This window comes from Elephantulus edwardii, unplaced genomic scaffold (genome assembly GCF_000299155.1).
Source record: "Elephantulus edwardii isolate Elephantulus edwardi_28Jun2011 unplaced genomic scaffold, EleEdw1.0 scaffold00010, whole genome shotgun sequence".
In the NCBI taxonomy this organism is placed as follows: domain Eukaryota; kingdom Metazoa; phylum Chordata; class Mammalia; order Macroscelidea; family Macroscelididae; genus Elephantulus; species Elephantulus edwardii.
In genome coordinates this window covers 24,398,230-24,410,150 of record NW_006399760.1, presented here as the reverse complement: position 1 = coordinate 24,410,150, position 11,921 = coordinate 24,398,230, and the positions used below count along the sequence as shown (strand labels likewise).

At 37.4% G+C, this 11,921-nt stretch overlaps 1 protein-coding gene across 1 annotated transcript in view; it reads right to left on the bottom strand.

Annotated features, from left to right (window-relative positions):
• Nucleotides 1–205: 205 nt before the first annotated feature.
• The window catches only part of ARL6IP6 (ADP-ribosylation-like factor 6 interacting protein 6), a 58,577-nt gene continuing 46,861 nt past the window's right edge, over nt 206–11,921 (bottom strand). The window contains exon 4 of the mRNA XM_006880776.1: nt 206–299. Coding sequence (XP_006880838.1) covers nt 206–299 — 94 coding nt within the window. The remainder of the gene's footprint in view (nt 300–11,921) is intronic.

Sequence of the window (11,921 nt, the reverse complement as noted above, 5' to 3'; positions counted from 1 at the left end):
CTTCAAACTTAATACTCAGATACCTCCAATGCCTATGATCTCAAATCAAGTTTTAAAAAGTCCTCGACAAAAGGGGCTAATTATGACACATATAAAACTAGATAATGAACAGCTAGTTTATCAGTTCTTTTTGTAGTCACTGATGATCTTCTCTGTTACAAAACAATTATGACAGTTTTGCCAACAATGTTGTTCCAGTGTGAGTTTACATGAGGCACCAGGCTACAGTAAGAGCAGCTACAATGCCATTCAAAATTGCCATGCTGTAGCCCATGTGGAAAGAATGTCCAGTCAGTCGCCTAGAAGAGGAAGGAAACAGAAGAAAGAAAAAGGTCATTTAGTGTAAAAGAAACATTCTCTGTTTATTTGAGATAGTTAAATAAAAAACAAAAACATTGCTGTGAAGTGGATTCAGACTTTAAAAAGCACTACAAGTCAGAGTAGAACTGCCCATCTGGTTTCCAAGGCTAAAAATCTCATAGACACAGACATCCATAGCTTTCTCTCACAGAGTGGCTAGGAGGTTTGAACCACTGCTGTTCCAGTTAGCAGCTGAGCACATTCACTGAACCACCAGAGCTCCTTTTTAAAATGCATACAAACCCAAGAATGCTTCCCAAGTGTTTCCCACACTAACATACAAATTTAAAAAGAAAATTGGACATTTGCAAAATTAGTAATAGATCTTAAATTCTTTGTAAAAGTTCATTATAGTTATATAAATGTTTTAATTTATCTACTCATAGCATATTTCATAGTTACTGTCTATGTTATGTGCTATATATAGCTTGCCACTCATGGTGACCCTATGGACAACAGCCCTGAACCCTGCTCTGTCCTGACCCAACCTCATTATCTCTGACACACCATTACTCCAGTCACTGAGTTAATCCATCTCATCCAGGGTCTTCCTTTCTTGTTATGTTCCTCTCTCCTCCCAAGCATGATGTCCCTCTCCAAGGACTGGTCCCTCCTTTCAACATGCCCAAAGTATGTCAGACAGAGCTTCCAAATCCTTGCCTCCAAGAAGCAGTCTGCTTCACTCTCTCCAGAACTAATCTGTTTGTTGTCCTAGCAGTCCATGATATATTTAATACTCGTCAAGCTCCAAGGCATCAATTCTCCTACTAACAACCCTACTCATTGTCCAGTTTTCTGATGCATAGCATGTAATTCCAAAGACCACAGCCTGGATCAGGCACACCTTGGTCTCTAGACTTATATCATTGCTATTCAGTACTCTGGAGATGTCCCTAACAGCAGGGTTTCCCAATGCAATTCATCTTTTAATCTCCTGGCTGCTGGTACCATGAGTGTTGATTGTGCAGCCAAGCAAGCTGAATGTGTTAAAAATTTCAATCTCTTTACCAGCTATCATGGTGTTGCCAACTGGCCCAGTGAGAATCTGTTTTCTTGATGTTGAGCTTCAATCCCTTTTGAAGGCTGTAGTTCTTGACCTTCTGCAGCAAATGCCTCAGGTCTTCCTCAGTTTCAGCAAGAAAGGTTGTCTCATCTGCTTGTTGATGAGTTTTCTCCAATCCTGAAGTTCCATTCCTCCTCATAGAGCCCAGGCTCCTGATGATCTATTATGCATATAGATTGAAAAGGTATGGAGATGCAATGCATCCATGGCATACGTCTTTCCTGATTTTGAACAATGGAGTGTTATCTTTGGTCTGTTCTGACAAATGTTTCCTAGTCCAAGTATTGGTTTCACATAAACACAACCAACTGTTCCGGAGTTCCCATTCTTTTCAGAGTTAGCCACTGTCTGTTATGATCCAAACAGACAAATGCCTTTATATAATCAACAAAATGATTCCATAACCTAATTCTAAGACACGTACCTTTTTGTATTAGAAGTCATGTTCCTTTTTAGTAATGACATGTCAGATAAAGGACTTATATCCAGAATTTATAAAATACTTGAGCACCACCACAAGATAAACAATCCAACTGAAAAATGGCCACAAGATATGAACAGACACGTCACCAAAGATTGTCATTCAGATGGCCAACAAGCACATGAAGAAATGTTCAAAATTCCTAGCTCTAAGAGAGATGCAAATTAAAACAACTATATCATTTCATCCCAGTAAGAACAGCAAAATTTAACAGAACAGCAAGCAACAAATGCTGGCGAGGTTGTGGAGAAATTGGAACCCTTACTCACCTGTTAGTGGGAGTGTAAAATGGTGCGATCACTGTGGAAAGCAGTGTCTCGCTTTCTCAAAAAGTTGCAAATAGAGATACCATTTGACCCAGCAATTCCACTACTGGGAATATACCCCAAAGAGATCATAACTGCCACCCCAGCAGATATATGCATATCCATGTTTATCACAGCTTTGTTCACAATAGCAAAGAGTTGGAAACACCCAGGTACCCATCAACAAACAAATGGATAGAGAAGCTGTGGTATATTCACACAATGGAATACCACATTGCATTGAAAAACAAATAACTCATGAAATATTATACAAAATGGGTGACCCTGGAGTACATTATGCTGAGTGAAGTATCTCAGTCACAAAAGGACAAATACTGCATAGTGCCACTGTTATAAAACAGGACTGACATCAGGGTTGGGGAGAAACTGAGAAAAATGGAGATAAATAATGTATATTGCATTGAAACAGATGAGGGAGAAAACTGTTTAAAAGGGTTATGTGATTTGGTATTATTGTCATGACAGGAGTCCAGAACGAAGGCTGCATAGTGGAGTGGACCTGGGGAAGGGACTGTAAAACAGTGTAAGAATTTGTCCTTTACTTTTCAAAGAGAAGACTGTACTATTTTTAACTTTCGCATTCCAAAAATCACAGAGTAACTAATAAAATACACTGTTAAGGAACTAAAGCTGAAAAAATTTATGATTGGTTTATTCATTAAAACATCATTGACAAAGATGAGATTAACAGAGGAAAGAGAACATAATTAAGATATATATATAACTACAAGTTTAAATAGGTTACAGGATTTGATTATCCAGATAGAAGGTAACTTGAGTCAACTCACGATTACAGCACCCTGATTATAGCTTCTTGAGTGACAGTCACAGGATGGTTATAAGGCAATACCAGGACCCAACTTTCAACTTATATTAACATGATAATGAAGTATTTCCTCCTTTGTTTTACTCAGGTTCATTTACTTATTAACCAGTGTAGAAATACATTGTGACAGTTCTTCCGTCATGAAACTACAAGAAAGGAGAACTGAACCCCATTTTCATTTTCTATAAACCTTTTGGGAGTTCTGAATCTCTATACCACACTAGTATTACTCCTTAAAAATAGTAAGTCTCTGATCATTTCCTCAGAAGAAAACATTTTATTAGCATAAGCTTTGATAACATTTTATTTACTAACAAAACCAATAGTTGGCCCCTATAGCTATTTGCCACTTTATATCCTTGGGTTTTATGTATTAACTTTTGCTGTAAAATGAATAACTGAATTCTCTTGTAAATAGGATTAATTTTAAGTGACTACTTTTTCAAATTTAATTCTTAGCTTTAAGGCCAAAGAGGGTATACGATGTTAAACGTGATGTCTTTCATCTACATAATGAGCATTTTCTTCACACCAGCAATAATACCTTTGCAATTATCATGTTGAGTATAACAGAATAATTATGTAATTTAAGAATACTGGCCTTGAATTAAAAAGTTGTTCAAGGTACACAAATTCAATTACTTATTTCACTATTCTCCCTTATCATTGCTACTAAATTTTTTTCAATCTTCCTTTTTAAAAAATTAATGAACTTTCTATATTGTGTTGTCTGAAACATTTGAACACTAATTTTCTGTGAAATTTCTTTTTAGATATAAAATATATTGCTGTTCTTGCTACCTGTTAGCCCTTCGTTTTCAATTCACCGCAATCCTACATGACACAGTAAAAACAGCTCCAGTGGGGGGGGGGGTGCATATTATAGACATTGACCTGTTTATTTTTAGCACACTGAGTAACTATAAACTTTCAGATATATTCTTGTTCCACTAGATGGAGTTTGTGCACTGGTAAGATGAAATGTAGTTTAAAGTGGAGATTGCTGAACACTTGAAAGAAAAAAATGGAGGGAACAAAGACAATGAGATGTTAAAAGCAGATTTTGATTTGGCAATATTGCATGAGAAAATTACCACTTAGCAAAATCTCAGAGTACTTGTTAATTGAGAGCAAAATGATGCAGTGAAATTCTTCCTATTAATTTCATAATACAGAGTAGGCTGGTTAACCAGCATCTCAAAACAAACATGAAACTTGCAGTCAAGTTCTAGCTGTGTCACATACAAATTACTTTACTTTGTGCAGGTTAAACAACTTTCCTTGAACTCAATTTCTTCATTTCTTAAAAATGGACTAATTTCTTAAAAAATGAGGCTAATAATAACAACACCCACCACTGCAGAGTGGACCATGACTCACAGTCACTCTCCACTGGGCTTCCAAAGCAGTAAATCTTTACAATAGGTGGCAGCTTGTCTTTCTCTCTAAGAGTGGATGATGATTTCCAAGTACTGCTCTTCTGGGAGCACTTCAACATGTGATTTACTAAGCTACTGGGGTTCTCTTTAGGGTGGTGTTAGCAGGGATTTACTTCTCCCTTATCTTTAATAGTCGTCTTTAAGACACACCTAAGTATCCCACAATATTAGCTTTTAAATTACAATTTTTTGAAAGAATGCAACTTTAAGACAGGTCTTCAACCAACATGACAGTTCCTTCCCCACCATTTTTTCATGCCCTTAAGTAGGCCCCACTCATAGCAACCCGATAAACAGAGGGAAATACTGTTTAGCCCTGCATGTTCCTCACAATTGCCGCTTGGCAGCCATCACTGCAGCCACTGTGTCAATCCATCTAACTTGATCATAATAGCCTGTGGTTTCAGATGCCAAAACTAGCTTGTTGAAAACATTAAAGATTTAGGGAAGAAACTTGACCATAATAGCCACAGCATAAAGAAAACAAAAATATTCCCTACTGGATCGACAACCAACATCATGATAAATGGAGAAATATTTGATGTCCTCAATGATTGCATTGAACTTGGATCCACAATCAATGCCCATTCAAGAAATGAAAAGATATGTTGCTCTTGGCAAATCTGCTGCAAAGGTCTTCATAAAAGTGCTAAAGAGGGAAAAAAAGTACTAAAGAGATAGGATGTCACTTTGAGCACTAAGGTTTGCCTGATTCCAGCTATGATAGCTTCATCTGCCTCCTATACATGTAAAAGTTGGATAACGAATAAGACTAAAAAAGAATTGATGCCTTGATTCATAGTGTTGGCAAACAATATTGAATATACCATGGACTAAAAAAAAAGATCAAATCTGTCTTGGAATAAGTACAGCTAGAATGCTCCTCAGAAGTTATAATGACAAGACATACCTTGGGCATGTTACCACAACCTGGAGAAAGGTGTCATGTTTGATAAAGTGGAAAGTCAGTGAAAAGGAAAATAACTCTGTTAGTAAGCACGTCCAGTGATGCTTACCTTTGCTGAAAAGCTTCAATTTATATTCTATAAAATCCTAGAGCCCTGTTTTTCAACAGTATCTTCAGGACAGCTTGCACTTCTTCCTTAACTACCATTGGTTCCTGAAATGGCTATCAATCAATTATTTCTGGTACAGTGAATAACTATGTATTTCTTCCTTCTGGTTTTGATGCTTCCTGTGTCATTCATTCAATATTTTGCCAACAGAAACCTTCACTATTATAACTTGAAGCTTAAATTTTTCCTTCCATTCTTTTAGTTTGAGAAAGCTAAGAATATTTTTCTCTTTTGGTTTTTTAACTCCAAGTCTTTGAACATTTATTATAATACCATTCTTTGTACTCTTGAGCTGCCTTTTGAAATCTTCAATTCTCTTACTTCATATTTTCTCTTCATTCTAGCTTCTTTACATTCTACAGTAAGTTTCAGGGTCTCCTCTGGTAATTATTTTTGTCCTTTCTTCCCTATCTTCTAATGACTTGCTTTCTTCATGCCATTCTATAACTTGTGATCTTTGGCTATTTATTAAGTGTTCAACGCTTCAATCTATTCTTGAAGTGGTCTCTAAATTAAAGTAGGATGTTGTTGATAGAGGCTGTTGAACTGACTATGACTCACAGAGACCCTATGAACGACAGATCTGAATCTTGCCATGTTTTGCATGATCTCTGATATAGTTTTGCATGATCTCTGATATATCTGAGTCATTGTTACTGTCACTATGTCAAGTATGTGGGAATGTTTGTTCTGGTGGACTTGTTTTAGTTTAAGTGAGACATGAAACCACCCACTGCTCCATGCCATCAAGCTGTTAAAGTCACTGTGACCCTGTTGTACAGGATAGAACTATTCTATACAGTTTCCAAGGCCATAAATCTTTATGGAATCTGACTGCCCCATCTTTCTGTTGCAAAGCACCTGCAGAGTTTGGAAATTGACTTCTAGTTAGCAGGTGGAGGCCTTAGTTAGCCACAACATCACCAGATCTGGAGGACAATGAATTATTAAAAATAGAGGTAGAAAGCTTTTATCTCCAAGGAATCTAAATTTACTGCAGTGCCTTTTGTTCTTTAATACTGTGACTGTTCAATAACAAATAAAGACTTATTTAGATGTATTTAGAACGATAAAGGACTTTTTCCTAATAAAGAAGTCTTTATGAGTAACACTGCATGTTGTTGCTGTATGCCATCGAGTTGGAACATACCCACAGCTGATGTTCCAGTGGGTTTTCAGGGCCATAAATTGCATAGGAGGAGACCACCTATCCATTTCCCATGGAGCAGCTACCTGAACTGTGTGCTTTGGGATTGCAGCACAGCTTCTTACTGCTAGGCCACCAGAACATCCTAACATTGAATGATTTTTTTTTTTCAATTAAGAGTTGTGTGAAAAAGACAACTTCCAAAATTCTTTAACTTTGTATTTCCTGAAGGCTTTATGCTTATTATATGCATGTCAAAGTTTCTAAGTTAGGAAGTTTGTAAGAGTAAACAAAAAGAATTTAAGGGAATACAAAGAAAGGGTAAAATCTGTCATCTCTATCTCACCTAGTACATTACTGTTATAAATTACTGTACTTCATTAAATGTTAAACTGAATATTTACCAGTGTGTTTTTTTTTTCTTCCCTAAGCTTTACTCTGTTCATAGTGTTGCTTATGAGTCGCCTACAACTCAATGGCACTTACCAAAATAGGGAAAGACTAACTGGCCTAGTGGACTGAAAGTGATGCTACCAAGCCAAAGGTGAGCGACTCTAATCGCGGCTCTCAGACCTGTTTTTAATTTTTTTGGTGAAACATTCTTCTAGGTCATATAGCTCTGGTGTGTCCACCAGCCGTACAGGGGTAACTTGTGGTTGCTGTGAAGCTGAACAATGTGTCAAATGTGATAATGGTTACCCATGGTGAACAGTGTTGGGTGGAGCTCTCTGATTAAAACAAGACTGGAAGCAGGAGTGGCATCCACTTCCATAAACAGCTTGCCTCCCGGAAACCCTATGAACCTGGAGAAAGTATGAAAGTCATGCAAATGCCGAGGACTTTCATTCACAGGATCACTATGAGTCGCCTACAACTTGATGGCCCTTACAACCCCAAGCTTTACTCCATGGTAGAAAGACAGTCAGTCTCCTTCTGCGTGATTCAGTCTTGCAACCTAATGGAAGGTATGAGCTGGTTCTGGCTTGAGAGTTACGAGTCTGAGGTCAAGTATAAAGGCTTTGAGTAGAAAGAATTTTCTACTGAATTCATAATTCGTTCTGCTAAGATTAGTAGCAGACCAGTTACAAAAAGCACAGAGCCAACAGTGTCCAAATTTTTAATTTGCTGTATAACTTTATGATTTCCAACATCAACAGTCCCCACTTTATTCAGTTCCCCTATTCCTGTATGCTCCTTTGGTTTGCTTGAATGTCTCTCAGAGACTCAGACCTGTCAGAAAATGATTTTTTAAGTATACAGGCCAGTTTTGCAGAGACTTGTAAGCATTGTAGATTAGCAGATGCAGTGCAGCAGGAAAGCAGGCATCTCAAAAAAAAAGAGCTAGCTTTTAGTTCTCATGGGCTTAAATAAACCTAATCCTGTCTCCTTAATACAATAAGTACTTCAGCACAAAATAAGCAATTAATCAATGGCTAGCAAAGATATTTTGAATAATAAACCTTTGACATCATACTTACATTAGAATAAATACAATGATAGCCACAGTAAATATATCTTCAATTTTGTTTTTCCACACCAAGTTTGTAATCTGGGTTGTTACTTTATTTTGTTTTAAAGACTGTACTTAAGTCTACAAAAGATAGCAAAAAATTGCTTTAAAAGATCAACTAGATTTGTTTTACTTTCTTCATGTTTAAGATTCATACAGCTAGAAATAATAGGTATTTTCAATGAATAATACTAACTTCAGAAAGAAAGGTCTGTTCACTTATCTTTCCTTCCTTTAGTTTCTACTTAGCTAATTCTTCCCTGCTTAGAAAATCATGTTAGAATCTTGGTGCCATTAAAATTTGTAGTGTTATTTAAGAAAAATTTCTATGATGATGACTCTCTAAAGAAAGTCAGAATAAAATGTTCCAATAAAAGTTATGTTAAAAATAGATTACAAAAGTGTATGCATATTATCTTAATCTAAAAATTTAAAATATGTACAGAGAACAAAAAGAAAATTAGTTCTGTAATTATGGATGATTTCCATTAATTTCAATATAGACTATTATTTTTGTCATTAATTAAAAATGTTTCCATTAAAATTACTTATTTAGCTAATAAAATAATATATAACTATAATGAAGACATTTTTATAAAAGTGTGACAGTGCGTATTAGTGAATATCACTATGATTCCTAAGAAAATCAAGTCTGAAAACTATAACATTCTCAAAAACTAGACATTTTTCCCTGTACAAGCTTTCCCTCTACTGGTGGCAGAGAGAATAAACATATTCCGACATTTATCAAACTACTGCATATCTTTTACAGCCACTAGAGGACAATATTTTTGCTTGCTAAATCTTTGAATTAACATCCAAGATAGGTGTTGTTTTTGTTAGTGGCAATAAATAAATAATAATATTAAATTATTAGTAGTAATTAATTACTACAATGATCTTGAGGTCCCCGCCATTAGACATAACTGGTAATAAAATCTAAAAGGAAAAAGTTAAAATACAGATCTACAGGAGAACAATGAAATGGTGTTTCTCTAGTCCCAAAACTTTTAACACTCCAATACTCTACCACCGTTCTAGTGGTGACAGAAGAGAAGCTGAGCAGAAAGAAGACATTCCAAATGAGAGAAAACATTCTCAAAAGTATACAGCTTACTTTGTTGGTGTGGTTATGTGCCGTCGAGTTGCTTACAACTCATAGCAACCCTATGTACAATAATTCAAACCCTTTAGTCCTATGCCAATCACAGTCTCAAACACACCCATCCAGATTACCTCAGTCACTGAATCAATCCCCCTCATAGAGGGTCTTCCTCTCCTACGCTGTCCCTCTACACTCCAAGCATGATGTCCTTCTCCAAGGACTGGTCTCTCCTTACAACAAAGTAGGTCAGACAAAGCTTCAGAATCTTTGCCTCCAAGGAGCAGCCTGGTTTAACCCTCTCCTGGAAGAACCTGTTTTCTTAGCAGTCCAGGGTATATTCAATACTCTTCTCGATCAACACAGCTCAAAGGCACCAATTCTCCTTCTATCCTCCCTCATCATTGTCCAACTCTCTGACACATAATAATTGACTGCAAAGACCATGGCCTGTATAAGATGTACCTTAATCTCCAGAGTGATACCATTGCTCGTCAGTATTTTGGAGAGGTCCCTAACAGCAGACTTTCCCATCATAAAACATCTTTTAATTTCCTGGCTGCTGATGCCAACAGTGTTGACTGTGGAGCCAAGCAAACTAAAGCTGTGAATAATCTTAATCTCTTCACCATCCATCCTGATGTTGCCAATTGGTCCAGTGGTAAGAATCTTTGTCTTCTTGATATTGAGCCTCAATCCATATTGAAGCCAGCAGTCCTTGACCCTCTGCAGCAAGCTCTTCAGGTCCTCCTCAGTTTCAGCAAGCAGGGTTGTGTCCTCTGCACAATGCAGATTATTGATAGATCTTCCATCAATCCTGATGCCACAATTCTCCTTAAAGAGCCCAGTCTCCCGGATAATTCATTCTGCAAACAGGTTGAAAAGGTATGGAAATAGGACATATCTTTGGCATACACCCTTCCCAATTTTGAACCATGCATTCTTCCCGTGCTCTGTTCTGACGACTGCCTCTTGGTCCAAGTACAGGTTTTGCATTAGCACAATCAAGTGTTCTGGGATTCCCATTCTTTTCAGAGTCAGCCACAGTTTATTGTGACCCACACAGTCAAATGCCTTTGCATAATCAATGAAACACCTTTGCATAATCAATAAAGCACAGATAGACGTTCCTCTGGTACTCCCTTTCAGCCAAGATCCATCTAACATTAGCTACAATATCCCTAGTACCACGACCCTTTCTAAACCCAGTCTGGACTTCTGGCAGTTCTCTGCTTAATTCAGGGACTCCAAATTAATTCCTTATATGGCTAAAGTGTAGGGTTATGAAGTTGGAAAATTAGAGTCAGGTCATCTGGTGAAGAATTTGCTCTGCTATACTTAGGATGTGTCAAATGTGTTAATGGTTGGTTTCCCAATGTGGACAGAATGGGGTGGAGCTCCCCAATCAAAACAAGCTTGGAAGGAGGAGTGGCATCCACTTCTGTAACAGCTTGCCTCCGGAAACCCTATGAACCTGGAGAGAGGATGAAAGACATCCAAGCATTGAGGACTCTCCTTCACAGGTTCTCTATGAGTCGCCTGCGACTCGACGGCACTTAACAACAACATACTTAGGAAATTATCTTTATTTTAAACGCAGTGGGAAAACCACAGAAGACTTTCTAAACAAGGGGTAGCGAAGTTTGTGACTAGATTTGTTAGAAAAATACAACGCAGAGCAAATTAGAAGAGTGAGCGCTTGATGATTGAAAACAAAGGAGTCAAGTATACTGCTTCAACATCTTAAGTAGGAAATGAAAAGATGCAGTATTTAAGAGACATTTCTAGAGGGAAGACTGACGAGATTTGATCATGGAATAAATGCACGTTAAGGATTTCAAGCCTTTGGTAAATTAAATTGGTGGGTGCTGGTGTCTTTAAGACTAAGATTAGAACTGTAATTGCTCTAAATGCAAGGTATCTCTTGAAATCCAGACAGCAAGATATATTAAGAAGCTGGAAATGTGAGACCAGAGATCAGAGAAGAGGTAGAATATAAACAAATGAAAGAAAACAGATTTACTATTTTTTAAATGTAAAGAATTATAGTTACAAGTGCATTTTCTGTCTATAAATGAGAGCTTTAAGAGTCCACCCACCCTCTTCACTTCCCCTATTCTTCCTTAGTTGGCCCCACCACCCTCCCCAAGTGGCTGTGTTCTCATCACGATATAAAAAAGAAAAAAAAAATTATAGTTACTAAAAGAATGCAAAATTGAATTAAAACTATAATTTAGCACAATAAATAATGAAATGTATTATAACTATGTAAACTATGGGATGGTAAGGGAACTCTGGTGGCCTAGTGATAAGAAGCTGTGCTATTATCTCAAAGGCATGCAGTAAAATCCAGCAGGTGCTCTGCAGGAGAAGGGTGGGCATTCTCCTCTTGTGAGATTTACAGTCTCTGAAAACATGCTGCAGGTTCAGCTGTGGGATGGTTCTGACTTGATGGCACACAATGTTGTTGCTGTTGTTATGTGCCGTCGAGTTGTTTCCGACTCATAGGGACCCTATGCACAACAGCCCTAAACCCTGCTCTATCCTGCGCCAACCGCACCGCCTCTGACACACCCATCCCGATTACCCCA